A 20,830-nucleotide genomic window follows, 5' to 3' on the forward strand; every position below is an offset into this window, starting at 1 on the left:
ATTGATTTTTGCCGTGCGTTTGTTCGTCGCTGGTTTCTTCTCTTGCAATTTCGTGATTTGTTTAAGTATCTTGTTGATGCGTTTCTTCGTTTCTGATTCCCCATCTTGCAATTTCGAATTTTTCATGCTGGATTCATCACAACCCGTCTCCATCTCTCTCTATCTCTCTGCGCGATCGAACTGAAACCCTAGTTGTTTTCCCCCTTTGGTTTCGTAAAGTTTCAATATAAATAGGGTTTTCCGTTTTCATAGGGGGTTATTGCTAATGTTTTTAACGTTGATGGTTTTTTTGACAATTCGAGATTACGGCAGGGGTGTTTTTGCAAAATCAACCCCGAACTAATATTTCACGGTTTAGTTTCATGAATTAGAATTTGTGTTCAATCAGTTGGTTTTTTTAAAATAACTAAGAGAAAACGAAACCAACGAAAAGGGGAAAATCGACTAGGGTTTCGAGAGAGAGAGAGAGATCGGGTGTTCTGAATACGGCGGCGGCATGAAAAAAGTTCCGATGAAGGAACCGAAGAAACTGGAGAAGAAGAACAAATCGGTAAATACTTCAACGAAGAAACTGGAAAAGAAGAACAAATCGAAAATTACTTCAACGAAGAAACTGGAGAAGAAGAACAAATTGCAAGTGCGTGAGGAGAATCAGGGCAATGAGACGAAACATAAGAAACCAAAAGCTTCTGGTGCAGGTGGAATCTCGATCTGGTATAACGGAGATCCGACCCGCTGTAATCCAGACCGCATGGAAACTATGAAAAAATATGCCGAATTAGTTATTGATGTCTTCAACAAAACACATGTATGTATATTGTATTGTATCTTCTCTCCTTTTTTTTTCTTCAATATAATTTAATTTGGTGTTTATTTCAGTCCACTACTACTAATGAATTTAATTAATCAATTAATTAATAATTACTTCTTTTATATTGTGTGTGTGTGTGTGTGTGTGTGTGTGTGTGTGTGTGTGTGTGTGCAGCTCAACAAATACAGTTTTGTGGATATGGTGCATACAACATCAGTAAATTTCGGACTTTGGACGTTGCATATGGTTTTTACCGTTAAGCCCGAGCCCGAGGAGGATGGTGTTGATAAGTATCCCATAAATGTTCGAGCTAGGGTTTCGATCAGTAATGATTATGTGGATTATTTTGAATTTCCCGAGGATGAAGAGGATTTGGAAACGCCAATTTTTCCTATTGGCTCTGTCTTTTATGATGGAAATCCCACCAGCTGTGATGATGAAACGATGAAAACTGTCCAACGATGTGCTGATTTAGTTATGGAAGTCTACAACAAGACACATGTATGTATTTTGTATCTCATTTTTTTCGTGTAAAATAATTTGTTGTTTATTTTCAGTCTACCACTACTTATAAATGATTAATAAAAGTAATTGCTTCTTTTAATTTATTGTGTCTGTGTGTGTGTCTAGCTCATCGAATACAGTTTGGTGGAGTTGGTGCGTGCAACTAGACATTTATCCCCAGGGTTTATGATTGATTTGGTGTTTATCGCTAAGTCGAAGTACGACTATGGAGGTGGACATGAAGAGTATCCCAAAGAATTTCGAGCTCGGGTTTCCGTCACACATAACTATGTAGAGTTTGTTGAAATTGTCGATCGTCCTTGCCTGCTATAGGTATACTCACTTTTCTCGTTTTGCTTTTCTTCAGCTGCTGCTATATGTTTTAGTATTTTAATGTTCATACACACATGAAGATTTATATTGAATATATGTCTTTGTTTTTTGCTTCTGTTCGTTAGTGAGAAGCTATCTACATATTGGCAAGACTACGTTCCGAGACTTAGACTTGAATCTCGATATGGGCATGTATTAAAATTTTCTTTTCTTCCTCCAATATAAAAAGTACAGGGACTCGTTAATTTATTATGTTCTAGTGCAACTTTAACTTATAATTACAACTTTTCGTAAGATGTTGGATAATTAGTCTTTGAGTTATTGGGATTGTCCAAGTGTTGTAGGTGTTGCTATATGTGTTGGACATGCATGTAGTAAAATGGAAGTTATCCGTTTGCAGTTTTTATTTCCGTATGTTTTTTCGTATGAATTAATGTCCAAGACAGTAATGTACTCATAGATCAAGTTCTCTAGAAAATATCCTGAGCTTGAAATCTTTTCATTGATACAAACTGATAATATCCCGAGTGCAGTTTGAAAAGTTTCACTTGTTCAAATTGTACGTAGAAATGTAAGCAGGTGCATTAATGTCTCTTATATTTACATATTTTTGCATGTAACATGAAAGAAGTCAATTAATTGCAATGTAGTCCTTCCAGTTTATGCCGTAGAAATATACACTCTTTAACAACTTGAGCTTTATATGCTTTTACTAGCATTTAACATCTTTTCGGATTTTTCATGTGCAGGTGATTACAGTTTCCAAGTTCAGAGAGGCTATATATATATATATATATTATGGAACATTAAGTTGTGTTAATTTTCATATAATAGGGCTGTGAACTAATTTTATTGTGTGCATCTATCTAGAGACCTTTTCTTAATTTGTGAAAAAGAAAATGATGGTGTGTTTAGGCCTGGAACAATGCTAATATTATGTATTGACAATTTGCTTGCTACTGCTCGTTTTTGTGGTTATCCAATTTATATTTCTTTTTTTATATACGTATATAGAGGTCTGGAAATTAAACTAATCGACTCAATACTTTATGGTTCATGTCATTGTATTGGTGGAGTTAATGTATTCACTATTCCTGTTCTGGTCTCATTTTTATACTTGTTAGCCTTGTAAGTTACGTGTGGAATCTATCGGTTTGTATTCTTACCTTATACTCGTATGAATTACATCCTCTCAAAACTTCACTATTTCTTTTGCAAGTCTCTTGAATATGGTTGATGTACTGATATACCCCTCGCTCTATGAGCAGTTGCGATCTTCAAATAAGTTAAGTTACGTTCGTTCGTTCGATATCAACATAGGTTACTTCTTTAGGGCGTCCAATTACAGTGTGAATATTTGCGTGGAAGGTTTTAGTATCCTCGTCGTCATCATCAGACTTGGCTGTAAAAACCACATGCACTACAAATCCAGCGAATAAACCTCTGTTTGCACTGATCAGATCCACCAGACTGTGTTTGGTGGCCTGCACACACACACACACACACACACACATTTACCAATTAAAAGTCTAACTAAAGAAATTAAAAGTGTAACTAAAGAAAGCATAAACATGAACAGAATCAGAATTTTAAGAGAAAAAAAAAAAAAAAAAAAAACCCGTCTTTGGTTGAACACATCAATTGCCATTTTGGCAAATTCATGCATGTCTCGTACATCTTTGGGAGAAAAGGTATGGATGGAATCTCGTTCATATAGTAGAGTAGAATGACGACTATACAACTCATCCAGCTTCTTCTTTAGCAGTATTGGCATCCCTTTATAAACCCCCTTCCCCTTCTTCTCCTTCGATTCCACTTTCTTTTGCTCCTCTTCCAATTTCTTCTCCTTCGCTTCCAGTTTTGCTTCTGTTCGTTAGTGAGAATCCATCTACATATTGAAAAGACTGCATGCCGGCCGCCGGGACTCGGCTCGTTCTACTTAGCCTTGAATCTCGATATGGGCATACATTAAAATTTTCTTTTCTTGCTCCAATGTAAAAAGTACATAGACTCGTTAATTTATTCCGTGTGTATTACTCTGTTGCAACTTTTACTTATAGTTGCTACTTTCGTAAGATGTTGCAATTTTTACTGCCGTATGTTTTTTTTCGTATGAATTAGTGTCGGAGACATCTCTTGAACATTGATAATATTATACTCATAAATCAAACTCTCTAGAAAATATGGGGCTTGAAGTCTTTTCATTGATACAAACTGATGTCCCCAAAGAGAGTGCATTTTCACTTGTTCAAATTGTACGCAGAATTGTACGCAGGTGTATTTATATCTCATAAATTTGAGCAAAATTTACATATTTTTGCATGTAACTTGAGAGAAGTCAATTAATTGCAATATAGTCCTTCCAGTTTATGTTATAGAAATTTACACTCTTTTTAACAGCTTGAGCTTTATTTACCATCTTTTCGTATTTTTTATGTGCAGGTGATTACAGTTTCCAAGTTCGGAGAAGCTATGTATATATTATGGAACATTAAATTGTGTTAATTTTCATATAGTAGGGTTGTGTCCTTTTTTTTATAATAGGCCTCGTTCGATTGGGTGGATTAGCAATTGTTAATTAAATAATTGGGTCGGCACGAAAATATTATGTTATCATGCGTTTTAGGGAGCTTTTTGTTGGACCTTCCGAAGTTCGATAAAACAGTTGAATTTTTCATTAGATTATTTAATCTTATCTTGGCTAATCCTATCTTGCCTACTAAACGAGGCCTTAGATGTTTAAGTGATACAACCTTTCCGTATGTTTAATAGCCGTTGGATCAACTTTTTTTGTGTCCTTTCAAATTGTTGTTTCTACTGGTTTTACCAAGCATCCTAAAACAAAATGTATCTTTTTTTCTAATTACTGTTTCTTTCCTTGTTCGAAAATACGTATGACCGATAACACTAATTTTAGCTCCTCTTTAATTTCCTTCATCTTTTCCAATTTATTATCCTCTTTCAATTTCTTCATCGATTACCGTTTATCATATTTCTCTCATTCCTCCTCTAGCAATTTATTGGCGTGCTCAAGTATCGTATTGATTTTTGCCGTGTCCTTGTTCGTCGCCGGTTTCATCTCTTGCAATTTCGTCACTTGTCGAAGTTTCTTGTCAATGCACTTCTGTTTGGGCAAATTCCCCCTTTAGTGTTAGAATATTAGATTTATTGTTTAGTTAATTAAATGATTAATATTAATTTAGTAAAATAATTAGTCAAAATAGTATCCGTGATTGTAGGATACTTAGTTAGTTGTTAGTAGTGGGTTACTGTTCCTTAAAATTAGCTAGGATAAAATTTGTTACTTAGTTTTCTATTTAAGGTGTAACATTCTGATTATATTAAATGAAAAACACCGTTTTTCCAACATGGTATCAGAGCTTGGATCCTGACGTGTGATCCAACTCTTTTATTTATTGTTCCCAACATGGTATCAGAGCTTGGATCCTGACGTGTGATCCAACTCTTTTATTTATTGTGTACTTTTTTTATCGTATCTTCTCTAGGGCATGAGAATTGAGAAGTGAGTTTAAAAATTTAAGGAAAAAAAAAAAAAAAAAAAAAGAGAGTCTTCGTGAGTGAGTATTTATGAGAATGGCAGAAGCTTTTCATACTTCGATCATTGAAAACTTAAGCCATGTTCAAAGAGATCTCAGTCTTTGAAGGTCGAGAGAGATAAAGAAAGGAGAGAGAGTCTCAAATAGGGATTTTATGATTTTGTAGATGATCCAACAACGTAGGATTTCGACGAGATTCAGTGTTAAATCGGCAACAACATTAAGATGTTTACGATGTGACCTTATCAGCCATCAAATATGGGGTTTCCGCAGACTCATCGAAGGAAAAATGGCGGAGCTGACATTGGCGCACGGCAATAACGACGGACGTGCTAAGGCAGCAAATGTGACTGGTCCTGACGGAGCCTCTGTGCATTGTACCAAGCACAGCGGATCTTAACCCAGCAGAGGCTACGAAAGTAGTAGAAGCAACAGCAGAGGCTCTCGGCAAGGTTTGGATTGGGTTTCATTATCCAAGGCATAAGAATGCCATTAACAGAATGGTTGCGCCAAAGGCACATGCGACAGCCTTGGTGATCGAGTCTTTGTTTTCAATTAATATGACGATGGCCGATGAAGAAATCGAGGTGATCATGAGGCGATCTTCTCATTTTTCAACAGTTGTTGCGAGGGGAGGGCAAGATGAATCGGCCCATTTGTGACACCGTTGAGGCAGCCAAGGCGAAATCCGATACAGACGATGCGACACTCGGCAAAGGACAACATATTTGGCAAACTCGGTAGGAAGATTAGAAGATTCGAGGCGGCGAATTGCGATTGGAGGCTTAAGGTGGCAGCAGACGGCATCTCAGTCCTCTAGGAGGATTCGAGCCAGAAGTGGTTGATGAGAGTATTGAAAATTTTGAAATCAGCCGTAGCTGATGAATACAATGTTTGAGGATGAGAACATTGTGGAATACTTCTTTAAATTAGAAGTGGTGATATTAGCAGCAGCTAATAGATTTCTTGAGTAAAAGAAATCATTTTGTCAATTAGTGAAGATTGACTGAGGGAGTCGTTCGAAAAGTTGCGTTCATCCAAAATTGATGAAGTGTCAATCAATGAAGATTGGCGGAAAGAGGCGTTCGAAAAGTTCGTTCGTCCAAAATTGATGAGTGTCGATCGGTGAAGATTGACGGAGGCGTTCGAAAAATTGGCGTTCGCCCGAGTTGGAGTGTTTGAGGCATTGGTTCTCAATGTGAGGAATTTGATATATGTTCTTTCGCAAAAGAATATATCAAAGCAGAACAATAAATCTCATTGTAAACTGTTTTCCGCATAAATCAGTTTAAGGGAGGATGTTAAAATATTAAATTTATTATTTAGTTAATTAAATGATTAATATTAATTTCGTAAAATAATTAGTCAAAATAGTATTCCGTGATTGTAGGATACTTAGTTAGTTGTTAGTAGTGGGTTAGTATTCTTTAAAATTAGGATAAAATTTGTTACTTAATTTTCTATTTAAGGTGTAACATTCTGATTATATTAAATGACCGTTTATCGGTTTTTCCAACATTTAGTTTGATTTTTTTTTATATATATTGTAAAAGTATTATTCATTAAAATAAATAAATAATATTTAATTAGGTTGTTGTCAATGATAGTTTATGTTCTTTTTTTTTCGAAAATTGATATATGACCTTAAATCCTCCATTGATCTTCTTGTTGATATATCCAAGGAATTTTCCATGGACAATATAGGTTTTGATTATAATCATGAATGATTAAATTGTCCGACATAAGATTTTCCTAAATATAGTTTCTAACTACGACATAATTTATTTATAGAGACAAAAAAACGTGACATGCACTTTTTGAACCAAAAATAAGATTTATCCGGACTTGGGGACCTTTGACCGAAAAGTCTACTCTTGTGACCACAATTTTCCTAACCACATGCCTACATCACACGCGCCTACATTTCAACCTTATCCTACCATGTTAATTTTATTATTTTTGGTAAAAATTAATTCTTATTTTGGTAATTACAATTAGTCCATTAACTACACGTCTATCATTGCAGTGTCAAATTTAGTGAAATTTTCTATATTATAAGGAATATTCTCCAGTTTGTACCTGTTTTACCATATTCGAGCTCCACGTTCTGAAACAAGATGATCATAAAATGTATCCCTTGGTTTGTGGATATCAGATTGTGGTGAATCATAAAATGCATTTTTGCACAAAACGAATACAAACTAGAGAATATTTCATAGAATCTAGAAGATTCTATTGAATTCGACACTGTAGAGGTGGTTTTATATGAACATTCATTGTTGATGACTGAATGGATAGGTATAATTACCCAAACATGAAAAAAAAAAATTGTAATTTAATTTGACCTCAGAAGTGGCCGTAATTTACGCTTATGATTTACGCTAGGGAAAAAAAAATTGTAGAAGATAGAAAAAAGAATTTATCTCAACACAAATTTGAAATTCCCATACAATCCACAGACATCAGAATAAAAACTACAGAATCATTTGAAGTAAATTGCCATTTTCCCTAACTGAAAAAACTTTGATAACACAGCAAATTAAAGCCTAATTAAGACCAACCCTATTACAATTACAGTACACAAATCCTAACTAAAAACAGAGCAATACAGAGAAAATTACAAAGATAAAACCTTCTTCCAACTACATACTAATTATTTCTCAAGGATTAATAAAATCACCAGTAAGTAATTTTCACCTTTTTTTTTTTTAATGATACAAGATCTCAGTAAACGGGCCTCCAAGACGAAAGCCCGTACACAATCCGCCCCTTCCACCCCAGCAACATCCAACCACCATCTTCATCAATCACAAAATCCTTATGGTAAGAAGTCTTCACTCTGTTCATCGCCATTTTCATAATCTCCTTATCCAACGGGAGCTGCTCGAACCCAACCCTGATATTACGAACCTGCCACTGCTTGTACGTCTCGGGCCTCTCGATCCTCTCCGCCCCCTCGCACGCTATCACATTCATCGCCTCCCTTCCGAACACTATTCTTTCTAGAAGCATCCTCTCGTGGATCTCCCGTGGAATATTCTCCTCCAGCATATCGAAAAACGAAGAGTAATGGAATAATGCCTCGCGGAATCTCGTAATGAAGAACGGGGCGTTGTAGGCCCCGTTTACAATCCCGAGCACAAACACAGCAGGGTTCATTTTCCGGATAAGATTCAGAACAATATTCCTCGGACTGTTCACTATCACGGTTTCATCTAGAAGATTCCGGAACCTGTAGAGACAGTTCACCACCAGCAACTCGTCTTCATCGATCTTGAGATCTTCGATTTTAATCGTTTCCCATTTTTGAGCTATGGCATTGAACTCGAACGGAACTTTAAAAGTCTTTGCATAACTAGCCAATCTTCTTCCAGTCTCTTCAACCCTTTCCGAAGGTCTAAAACCAGGGCAAGGAAGATCGATACCCGTTATACGTAATTTGGGGGGCCCACCTGGCCTAGACGAAAGGCGCTGCAAGAAACAGGGCCATTGGAAACCGTATAGAATTCCAAAATCGATGATGTGAAGCCTCGTTGCCTTCTGGGAGACGTTCATAATTGTCTTGTTCGCGAAGAAATGCGAGATCTTCTTGAACGGACAGGTGGCGAGGTATGTGTGGTAGGCTTTCAAGATGTCGGATGCTGATGTGGGCAGATTGAGAAGGGATTTATATATCTGAGTACCCGAACCAGCCATGCGCGCTTCGAGACCGTTTGCAAAGTAATGCGCGAGCCTCTGCATTCCATCTCCAGTTATACTCGAATTCTGTCTTATCTGCTTTAGAAACTCGTTTGCTGTTCTACGATCATCCGCAGCAACTGCTTGTGCGCAGAGGGTCAATAGGGTTCGTAAATCGACCACGTTTCTCTTGCTCCCCTGTTTTTTGCCACGTGTACTTTTTGTGATATTCGATTGCTGAGCGTTTTGAGAAGTTGCTTCGCTCAGTTCTTTACGAAGGGCGGACTCATTTTTGCCTCCACTGCATAAGAGCACTTTATCGAACATGTCTGAACTGACACTCGATTCGGAACAAATTGCAGATTGCTTACTGCTCCTCTCCTCTTCCGAACTATTACGGTGGTGATTCTTCTTCCCTCTCGATAAATCAAGAAACTCCTCATTACTATCCAATTTCTTTTCCACCTTAACTAAGTTAATGCCACTAGGAAGAAATTTACTCGCTTCTTCGACCCCTTTCTTGAATTGCAGAGCCGATTCGATATCAAGAAACATATCGGGTATTTTGAGAGTGCTAACTGGAGAATCAATAGGTCCATCGATGATTGTTGTGCCTCCACCATTATTGCTACTCGTACTCGACGAACTATAATACGACTGTGGGGTAATATTATCACGAGGATGCCAATCAGGGCACAGACTCTCTGCATCGTCCGAATAACCATAACCTCCGGATTCTTCTAGAAACTTCTCATCGGGGCTTTCGATACTACTCTGTTCTCCAAGAAGATCGTAGAACGATTTTTCAGCGGCTTGAAGAGCTGCAGATTCTTGAAACATGCATGTTTTGTCTTCAACTTCCTCCTCCATGAGTATGTAGCTTATGTACCTGAGCACTATGTCGCTAAAATCGAATTCTTCGGGCGGATCACCTTCGGACGACTGGACTTGTGATTGTGAATCGAGACTGATCTGGCTGGAAATAAGCCAATTATCGGCAATATTTCCGTTTAAAAACCTATCACAAACTCTGAGATTGTTCGCCGAATTAGGGTCTCCGAGTAATGGAACGGCTTGGTTGGTAAATCCGATTTCGGAAATCGGACCGATATAACGTCTAAAGTTCTGATCCATGACCATATGATTTCGATCGAGTGTATCCAAGATCGAAAATTTACCTAAAAAAGGTTCCTACAAACCCTCCTAATTCTCCAAAACTCCACCGCCTGGCTTTTTTAGCTTAACTACCCAAAATTAGAAGCTGATAAATACCAGAAATACAAAACCTAGATACACAAAATCCTGAAACAACAACAACAAAATGAACAAATTAACAAAAGCAGTAAGTAATAATTCAACAATAGATGTGAAAATTCGCACAAAAACAACACCAGAAGTATGAAATCCTAAACCTCAAAATTCACACTAAAAAAACAACCGTGAAAGATGCTGTTTAAAAAAACATAATCTCAAGCACAGTGGAGAAGAAGGAAGAGCTGGAAATCAAAGAAATACCTTAGAAGATAGAGAGAGAGAGTGAGATAGCTTGAAGAAGGAGAAGCGCTGAACATGGGTCTGCGTTATGTTGACATTTTCTACAGAGCATTAAAAAGGGGAAGTGTGTGAATGTGTGTGTATAGTGAGGAGGATAGAGAGAGAGAAGTGTGACCCTATTGATTGAATATTCCATTTAAATATATAATAATTAATAAAAGAGGATGTGGTGGAAAATGGAAATTGCGGAGTGACATACGTTACTGGTTTATACAAATATTATTATTATATTATTACTATATTATTATATTATATATATTACAGTATTTGATTCTCTTTCAGTTTCAACTTATTTGCTTGGCAATGATGGAAGCACTAGCACCAAGTGAGACATTTTCTCTTTTTACTTTTCTTTGTCCTTTTCCTTTTTTTTTTCTTTTATTATCTCCCCATATTTCCGAACGACAATGTTTAATTTTCTATTTTATTTAGTTCCTCAATTTTATTTTTATACGTGTACAGTTAATGGACGAATTAATGACAATCAACTTGATCCAATGAAAAGGGAAACTGAACAAGGTGAGTAGGGAGTTAGAGCATGCGTTGCGAGGATGATAAATCATTTTTTTACTAAAGAATGTACACATGTTCGACTTGACCGAGGTCGACTTAGCTTGAACCCTGAGTGCAAGCCAATCAAGAAGAAGCGGTGCCGAGAAAGATAAGATTGTTGACAATGAGATTGAAAGGCTCCTCAAAATTGGTCCCATACGAGAAATTTAATTCCCAATGTGGCTTTTCAACGCCGTCCTCGTCAAGAAAATCTAATAACAAATGGAAGATGTGCATTGATTTTTCTAGACTTAAGCAAAGCTTGCCGAAAGAATTTTGCAGTTAAGACCGTTGTCCTCGGGTGGACTCGTGACTGCGTGACATTTATCAAACTAACGAAGAGGGATCGATCAATCACTAATAAGAGAAAAAAGAAATCGAAAGGGAATAATTAGATTACCTAAAATGAATTAAAATACTTGCTAAATAAAGGTCTGTTAGGCCGAATGACAAAATCCGAATTTATATACAGCCCCAATAAAAGAATCTAATAAATTTAAAAATAGGCCCAATAGTGGAATATGGGCCCGATTCAGCCCCAATAATGGATTTAAATATAGGCCCATTCAGGCCCAATAACTGAAAATCCGAATATATAAGTGCAATAACAGAACATATGGATTTAAATATAGGCCCAACAACAGAATATATGGATGTAAAAATGGTAACGGCTAAAACAAATACCGTTTATTTCTCACTACAATACCACCAACATAAAAAATAAATAGAAAATATATAGATAATGACATTAATACCCTTAATGGAAATTAATACCACACACAAAATTTGTGTGGTATTAATTTTTAAAAAGTATTAATGTCATTATCTATTTATTTTCTATTTTTTATGTTGGTGGTATTGAAATGAAAAATAAATGGTATTTGTTTTAGCCGTTCCCTTTAAAATATAGTCCCAATAACGGAATATGGACCCGGTTCAGGCACAATAACGTAATTATTAGACCTGGTATCTAATTTTGCCCTATAATAATAATAAATAAATAAAAATAAAAATAAATCATATAGTGTCACAGTCAAATTAGCTACATCCATTTATAATTGAGGATGGATTTGCCAGGCTGGTGTGAACACTGAACACTTTAATTGATTTGTTGCTTAACTGTTAAACCATTTGGCGCGTAGGCAATTGCGTAAATTCGCATGTTTCTTCTTCTTCTTTGCTTTCTCTTTACTATATCCACCGACACACTTCTTATCCTCATCTCCCTTCAAACTTTAAATAATATTTTTATTATTTTTATTATTAATAGATTTTATTTTCCAATAAAAAAAAATTACACTAACAAAAAAGAAATATATATATATATATATATATATATATATATATATATATATATATATATATATATATATATATATATATATATATACAGACTGAAGAATATCCAATCTCCTGTTCGAAAATTAGAATTACGAAAAAGAAAAAAGGCCTTTATTCCACCAATCATTTACAAAACGGCAAGTCTAAGCTGAGTAAAAATTACGACGCAACAACAACAAATCAGTGAGTGTAAGAAACATCATGCTAAACCAACAACTCCAACAGACACATTTTTACAGCTTGTTCCTACAGTAACAACAGTAAATTCTTTTTACAAATTCAACAAATCATCAGAAATTTCCAAAAGAAAAAAAAAAAAAAAAAAAGAAATTAATAATCCCCGACCACCCTTTTCAAACTCCAACAATCTCCTCCTCTCGTGAATCCCCGATTTTGAGAGGCTCGATCTGGTGCTTCACGTGTAGTTTCGACTGATGCTGCGACCAATAAGAATGCGCGGATAGAACACGGTCCAAAAGATCCTGTGGCACAGGCTCTCCCCTTCTTTGCTGTGGAGAAATGCTAGCTGTATGTACTAAAGTCTTCCACTTATCCTGTAATTAAAGCAAAACATCACATGAGCTAAAAGCACGGTTTTTGTATTAATTTGCTTTAATTAAATAATCTTCACATCAACCCATGTGATAATGATTCAATCATAGGCTGACATTACACCCCGAAAAGCATGTGCTATACAGGATATTCCATATACTGTAAACTCAAGCAAGGTATCTTTTGCAATTACTTTTTATTTCTTTTTTTTTAAATCATAATTGGGAAATAGATTTCGCACCTTCAAGTCGACGTAAGTTCTATGATCTGCATTTTCAAAAGCACGCATTTTCACATCACGCCACCTGCGTACCCCAAAAAAAAAAATCAAGATTAATATACAAAATCGGCAATTTTTCCCTTAGTTATCGATATATTAAATAATGATAAAATTACGGCCTTTACCTTCCAGTTCCAAGGGTTTCAACAGCTTCAACCAGTGCTTCGACTTCTCCCACAGAGAAGGGCCTCCTAGTTCTACGCTGTGACAGCTCAGCGCGTTTTGGTTTATGGTTGGACGGAACAACCGCAAGTGGGTCAACATTCATCGGACTCACTGGAACCAATGCCTTGGACTCGGTGGCTTCTCCATCCAATAGTACATCGACAGGTGTACTTGGAGAGAATATAAATTCTTTACTATCCACATCGTCTATCTTAGCAACAAGCGGCGGATCAACTGAGGCATCTGATAGCCCTGAATCGATCATTGGAGTTGCAGGAGACCTAAAATATATATACATATAAATATCAATTCACCAACTCCCAATAAATACAAATATATCGATAATGTAAAAAAATAACGTACATTGGCAAGGGCTGATCTGCAATAGGAAATTTTTTGGGGGTCGTTGAAGGGGAAACATGTTTGAAACTGCGCTCCAATGTAAAGCCGAGACTATCGAGATTACTGCACTGAGAAATACCGGCCTGCTTTAAAGTTCCAAGGTCATCTTTGACTTTCTTCCCTTGAAAGACTACTCCTACTCGTATTCCACCTCCTAGAATAGCAGTGACTGTCTCCATCACAGTTTTCTGAATAAACAAGAATAGAAATGTTACAGAATTGATTCACATTCAAATCAAGATCGGACATTGACAATATTAACTGCAAGAACAATATAAAAATAAGAGAGCAGCACATACCTTCAGAGAACCCACGGTTGCAGTTTCAGGGACCTCGATGTAAAGTTCTGGCACCTTGAAGGACTTGATGCTAAATTTCACTGAAGAAAGAGACAACAAACGGCTTAGCATTGTTATTCATTAAACAATACAAATTAGATTTAAAAGGGAAGATGATTCTTTGGGAGAGAAAAACAATTACCATGAGAAGAATCCTTAGCTTTTGAATAACCTTTCCCGGTGACTGAAGCTCCATTAGCTGCAAAACATAATAATTAACATTTAGAAAAATCTACTAATTGCATAACTTTCAAATAACAAATAATGATAAACGACCTTTATGCAAGAATGAAGCGGCACCACTCTTATCTGCCCTCGCCACTTTCTCAGGCAAATTAGAGATACTATCACTGCTTCGGTCATGGTCATATAATTTGCGTTTCTTAAGAGGTGCTCGTTGACATCTTTCTCGTGCATAAATGTTCTTCCTATACCGGTAATAAGACTTCATCCCCTCACCTGAAGAAAAAACAAAAAAAAAAACAATACCGATTATTACATATGCAGTATAAATCGAAGGAACAAGAAATATATGCTTATTACAAACTCAGTTAAACATGTAAGAAGTTCACCACTTACTAGTGTTGTAAAGATCACAATCCCTCAGTTTGGGAGCCGACTTCCAGTACTTGGATGTCATCATCTTCCTTATTCTATTGTGCCCAGTTCGTAGTTGTGGCCTAAAGGCCCTAACCTTGGTGCTGGATTTGTTGCACCCGAAAGAATTTTCGTCATCATCTCTAATCCCTAACTTTACATTATTTCGGTGCTTTCGCAATAAAGCACCAGAAATGGGGTCTCTGTACAAGGGCAACTTTACACTACCCTCCGAGTTAATCAGTACATTATTAGTATTCACACATTCACCGACTGGATCATTTACAGTCGATATGTTAGCCATGGATAAGTAACTTATCTCGTTCTTTTCATCCTTCAATTGCATTTCCGAACCGTTCTCCGAAATCTTGTCCTCGCAGATTCCTAGCTTTATATCACAATCGATTTTCTCTAGAAAATCAGAACTTGCATGTACATTAGTATGTTCGACAACATAGTCATTCACTTCTTGTGGGAGTCCCTTAAAATTGGACAAGAGATTGTGCTCCTGGACGGAAACTTCTGGAACAAATGCACTCTCGGCGAAACTTCCATGGTCGAAGCTCTCCGATTTCAAAGCTTTATTGTCTTCTTTAGGCTGCACCCTCTCATTTTCATCTGGGAAAATGTCGAGGGGGGATTTCCCTTCGGCTATGTTACTAGAAGCGGAGCTTTCACTCTCTTGTAATAACTTTCCGGCTACAGCTGCAAGTAATTCGAAGGCACAAAGTTCACCGTGTTCTACCACCAGTTTCTTGAGCGGGCCCCTCCTCTGAGAAGACATACAAATATGATGAGCTTTTGTTACATATAGGATTATTAGGATGGCAGAAAACACATTACTCAAAAACAGTTACCCTAATTGATCTAGGAGCTTTGGGAACAAAGGGGGCCCGGTAGCCATCGAGTCCAGAATCCAGCCTTTTCTTTGACACCATATCTTAAGTAGCATACCAATATGAGATCATCAAATGCAATAGTGTTGAAAAGTCACCCAATCTGAAAAAAGAAACAAAAATATTCAAACATTTAATCAATCCGGAGATATTATATATGATCTATGACTTTCGAGACGAACATACTGTAGATAATGTAAAACCCAAGTCTAAAACCCTTAAAAGTTGCAAAATAATTTCCAATTAGAGAAAAACCACAAACCATTAAGAAGTGAGATCCATAACCAAGATTGCAAAAATAACAGAAGTCACATATCAATGCACACAACATCCCACAAAATTAATGCCATTGTCGATAATCGGGTTTAGATCAAAGGCAAGAGAGGGTAGGTAGTACAGCTTCATCTGATCACGTGATAAAGAAGTATGCGAAAAATACGACAATTGAATCAAACAAGTAACAAGGCTTGAATTTCTACGGTCCTTGTAATTTCCAATTCTCCATTCACAAAGCTTTTCTGCAGCAATAAAAGCAAAAAATGTTCACGAAAATCATCAGATCCGGTTGAGTGATTCCGGAGCCCGATCAACTAGATTTTGGACCAGATCAAAATTCGAGAAATCCACGCAAAATATATCCAGGAAATCAATAAATCTAAAATTTATTTTCCAAATCAGATTTCGGTTTAAAACAAAAACTTCCCATTTTATTAACTTTAAAAGCAATCAAACGAAAAAAAAACACAATTTTGCATAATTTGATCAGATCTCTGCAGGATCAACTAGAATTCCACCGATTAAAGCAATCGCAGTGAACAAACTCAAAATCCAAATCACAAAATCGTGAAAAAAAAAAAATCCGAAACAACCACGCACTACAATCTCAAATATAAACAGAAAAATGAAGAGAAATAGAACCCTAAAAAACTGAATAGGAAGCACAATTTACCTGATGGATCGATCCAATTCCGCAGAGAAATCTAGGCTTGTGTTTCTAATTTTCCAAAGTTTTTTTCCATACAAATTAAATTCTTAACCAGGAATTCGAATTTACGTCACGCAAATAAATTACTCCTGTATTAATAAAAATGAAAAATGAAAAAAAGAAATGGTTTGTGGACAGGAATTTAGTTATTTGTTATTTTTTTTTTTCTTTTTTTTTTCCAATTAAATGAAAAATAAAAAGGAAGAGAGAAATTATATAAAACCTCTGGGTTTGGGAGAAACCAACCAACCAAGGACCAACTAACAAATGGCAAAAACAGTGCTAAAACCCCTTTGTGGGTTATTCTTTTATACTTATTGACCCGCAAAACCGGTTCAACCGGTTGTAGGGGTATAATTGTCCGGTAAAATAATTCTCTAATCTCATGGGTTTTGTGGGTAAGAATGAGGTGAAAATGGGGATGGGGGTTGAGGGATAGGTGGGGACCACCTCCTAAACTATTCTCCAAAAAACAAAAAGAAAAAAAAAAAAAAACTCTTCACCACCACCACCACCACCGCATCTACCTTGTTAGATAGAATGCGCCACGTGGCACGTGGCACTGTGTGTTCTTTGTGTGTGTGTGTTTTTAATAGTTGGAGTTTTGTCTTAAATTTAATTGTTCTACATTAGATGTTTTTTGATTTAATTGTAATAATAAAGGGAAAAGTTGCAGTTTTTAGTGGTATTAACTATTAATGTAACGTGACTTGGATTGGGTAATTTTTTTTTTGTTTCTATTAAAGTGTGACATCTTACTAGGATTGTGGCAGAGAATCAAATGTATATTTTAATTTTATATTAATTTATTTTTTTAAGAATATTTTTATAAATATCTTTTAAACTTGAAATAAATAAATGAATTGCTAACATGAATTCTCTTAGATTTACATTTTATTAATCATATTAAGAAAAACAACTAAATGATATTAATTATGTATGCTAAAATGTATATATTGGTGATGCTAAAATAAAATACAATAAAAGTTGAAATAAATGATGAAATATGTGCAATTAATTATCCTCCCATGCGAATAAGTGGTCAGAAACGTCATCTTATCTGATTGAAAAAAGGAACAATTTTAGAGAATATTATTATTATTATTATTATTATTATTATTATTATTATTATTATTATTATTATTATTATTATTATTATTATTATTATTTAAGTAAATTACGGACATTCCCGAGTTCATGTTAAATTATGAAAAAATCCCCTCATATTTAGATAAGTACAACCAACCCCTCAATTATGAATATTCTTACACATTCACCCTTATGCTATTAAATTCAACATAATCTTTTAGATTCTGTGGAATTTTCTTTATTTTATACTCGTTTTGGAGGAAAATACATATTTTGATGCACCACAATTTAATATTTACAAGAGGCACATCTTACGATGAACTTGTTTCAAAATGTGGAGCTCGAATAAGATAAAATTGTACAAATTAGAAAACATTTCATATAATTTAGAAGATTTCACTAAATTTAATAGATTAGATGCATAAGCTGATTCATAATTGAGGAGCCTGATTATATTATCCAAATTCGAAAAACTTCTTCGTAATTTCATAATTTGACATTGCATAATAAGGGTAGTCCTAATTTATCCCATTATTTATATATTTTTGTTATTTACAAGAAACTCCTAAGTGTGCCACGTACAATACAGTTTATTTGTCTAGTGACTTTTCATAATTGACCGTATTAAAGTTTAGTAATTTGAATTTAACACGTTTAATTTTGAAGAAGTAAGACTGCACAAGTAACAATAGATGGGGTCAAAATATGGATAATTTGACTTTCGTTTATGCCCGTGAGAGAAGACCAAACTTCGAGATAATTCTTTTAACACAATTGTATGGAAAAATAAAAGAGACTACCAATATTTAATACAACTTTCTTTATTCTCTTATCAAATGGAAAAAGGAAAAGAAGAAAATCGTTAAGGCTTAAATTGAATTGAATAAGTTGAATTTTCAGTTTTTCTTTTCCTTTTTCTTAAAAGAGGGTTATTATCCAATGAATTCTTTTTTCTAAAAAAATTATAATTTATGTAGGGTAAATTCCAACTACCTTCCTAAGGTGCAAATTGTAATTGCGAAAAAAACTCATTACTTTGAAAAATTACACATCGTCTCCTGTAGTTTGTAAATTTCTGACATTTATACCTCTATTAAATGTGTTAATGTAGGAAATCTACATATTGTAAGAATGTGGATGCAATTATGAAAAAAATATTAGATGTTCATGTAATGAGGTCACATTTTATTAAAAAATAAAGAAATCTTAAAGTCACATAAAAAGTATGGTAGGGTACATGAAATAGTATTAAGTACTAAACCGCCAAGGACCAATAATAGGTGATTTAATATATATAAATAATGACCACTTGACAAATATAACCAAAGATGATCACAAATTGGGGAATATGCAGTTTAATTTATTTATTTAATTTTTTAATCTAGATAACTATTAATTTAATCAATATTTATAAGATGTGACTTGAAATATATGAAGGCGTTCGTTTATGCATCATTCATGATAAACCAGTATTCTACTTACGAGGTTGACATCATTCATAATTATTTTTTTCGGCGCATTAACTAACCAAAATTCTTGTGATAATTTCACTGTTTTATGAGTTATTTTACTAATGTGTAGGAGGGGTGTTTGTTGGGTAATACTATACCGAATCGTACTGAAATTTGGTGTAATTCGAAATTTCAATACTTCAAAAATTTGTGTTGTTCATTGAATTATTCAATGTTCACCGAATTATAAAATTCGGGTTTTTCAATTCGTTACTGGTAAAATAAAAAATGATTAAACTAATTAATTCTTAAATATTAAATTCAAATTTCGATAATCGATCCTAAAAATGGAAAGTGGTTATCAATAGAGGTTAATTTATAAACGAATAAATATTTATTATACCAGACATCAATACCGCATGCTGCACCGAATACCGAAATTCCTAAGAATCTTTATTGAATACCAAATCGAACTTTAGATTCCGAATTTTCGATATTTGGTTACCGATCGAGTAATCTAATTGATGTAATATGAAGAATGCAATGCCGAGCTCGTCGTATAAGATTTGCTCACTGCATGCAATTTATACATTTAGTGATTATATGTTTAAAAATAACCTAATTAATTGATTAATCATTTTTAAATGTAATTAATTTCACGTTTATTGTCGCTGTCGTGAGGAACAACTGGTTGTGATTATCCAAGTAACATGGAAAACGTGACAGGTGGGAGCATAGAGCGGTGGGGGGTGGGGAAAGGGAAAGAAGCAGAAACATTGACGGCGTTTGCGCGTCGAGAGAGCAAACCGGAAAAGAGATTCACGGAGAATATGACGGCGTTAGTGGGGGTCCCACTTCGGGCAGCCTAGAAGATATCGAAACGGGTGGCTTACGCACTTTTTATTATCCGGTGTCAGCACTAATAAAAAAAGTGCAAATTGTTTCTCTGTCAACCGGCGCTTCCGGTAAATCAAACAATTGGCGCTACGCTACCTCTTATTACAGGATGGGCCTTTTTTCCTGGGCCTTTTTTCATGGGCCCCATCCATCTGACACACAAATTTTCAGTTCTATTTGCTACGTCTCCCAAATATTGACAATTAATTATTGGGTTTTTTTCAAATTATTAAAAAAAAAAAATTAAAAATAATTAAATGTCACTTTAATTTCACAAATTATTTTCATAGTATCATTGACTATTTTTAATTAAAATAAAAATAAAATTTATTTAAATTGTTGGCAGATACACATATTTTAATCACAAACAAGACGACGTTTGAATGGTGGGGCCCATATTTACTAAAAGTCTAAAGTAATAAAACAAATATTTGATCATTCGGAACAATCATGTCTTGAGTTGAAGGGAAGTATATTTTTATGTTGTTACATTTTGGCCCAAACATAAATGGGCCTTTAAATGAAATGCAAGTATATTATGACGGCCCCACATCATTTATTGTGAAGTTCTCAACGATTTTTATATCGACCGGTGTGATTCATGTCTCCCTCGTACGATTTAAGAACTATTACATGTAGGGGTTCTAAACGACCACATGGGCAGCTGGCTCTCGGGGTCGCCCCGACTCATATGCGTTCGAGTGTTTTCGTTAAAGTACAATGTATTATTTTCCAACTCTAGTCGCATGGTCTCACTCTCAAAAGATTTAATCCAAAACTCATATGTGTTTCAAGTAATATTCTACAAGCTAGTTTCTCTAAAAATCGGTCTATGTGACGCTATATAT

General features: G+C 35.1%; 2 protein-coding genes and 1 long non-coding RNA gene across 7 annotated transcripts; 1 reads left to right on the forward strand and 2 right to left on the reverse strand.

The window, feature by feature from the left end:
- Positions 1 to 235: 235 nt before the first annotated feature.
- LOC105977544 (uncharacterized) lies at positions 236 to 2,649 on the forward strand. Its single transcript, XR_016031715.1, has 4 exons — positions 236 to 808; positions 986 to 1,312; positions 1,442 to 1,648; positions 2,398 to 2,649. It is a non-coding gene; the product is annotated as an uncharacterized LOC105977544 (long non-coding RNA).
- A 4,974-nt stretch (positions 2,650 to 7,623) lies between these two features.
- On the reverse strand, positions 7,624 to 10,638 carry LOC105977743 (scarecrow-like protein 14). Its single transcript, XM_013003104.2, has 2 exons — positions 10,399 to 10,638; positions 7,624 to 10,185 (listed from the first exon to the last, which is right to left on the reverse strand). The coding sequence occupies exon 2, from the start codon at positions 10,021 to 10,023 to the stop codon at positions 7,930 to 7,932; it is 2,094 nt and encodes a 697-aa protein (XP_012858558.2). The 5' UTR covers positions 10,024 to 10,185; positions 10,399 to 10,638; the 3' UTR covers positions 7,624 to 7,929.
- A 1,781-nt stretch (positions 10,639 to 12,419) lies between these two features.
- Positions 12,420 to 17,040, reverse strand: LOC105977692 (telomere repeat-binding protein 3). Of its 5 annotated transcripts, XM_088819495.1 has the most exons (12): positions 16,769 to 16,836; positions 16,510 to 16,634; positions 15,823 to 16,078; positions 15,522 to 15,663; positions 14,647 to 15,436; positions 14,344 to 14,526; positions 14,210 to 14,266; positions 14,029 to 14,108; positions 13,691 to 13,917; positions 13,288 to 13,608; positions 13,124 to 13,187; positions 12,420 to 12,884 (listed from the first exon to the last, which is right to left on the reverse strand). In XM_088819495.1, exons 4-12 carry the CDS (start codon positions 15,600 to 15,602, stop codon positions 12,684 to 12,686), a joined length of 2,004 nt encoding a protein of 667 aa, XP_088675621.1. In that variant the 5' UTR covers positions 15,603 to 15,663; positions 15,823 to 16,078; positions 16,510 to 16,634; positions 16,769 to 16,836; the 3' UTR covers positions 12,420 to 12,683. The 5 variants fall into 5 exon arrangements, with proteins under 5 accessions (XP_088675621.1, XP_088675620.1, XP_012858495.2 ...); XM_088819494.1 differs by lacking the exon at positions 15,823 to 16,078 and having other exon boundaries at positions 16,769 to 17,040; XM_013003041.2 differs by having other exon boundaries at positions 16,510 to 16,829.
- Positions 17,041 to 20,830: the final 3,790 nt, after the last annotated feature.

The sequence above is a fragment of the Erythranthe guttata genome, chromosome 6 (assembly GCF_056151865.1).
Source record: "Erythranthe guttata isolate IM_541 chromosome 6, IM_541, whole genome shotgun sequence".
Taxonomy (NCBI): domain Eukaryota; kingdom Viridiplantae; phylum Streptophyta; class Magnoliopsida; order Lamiales; family Phrymaceae; genus Erythranthe; species Erythranthe guttata.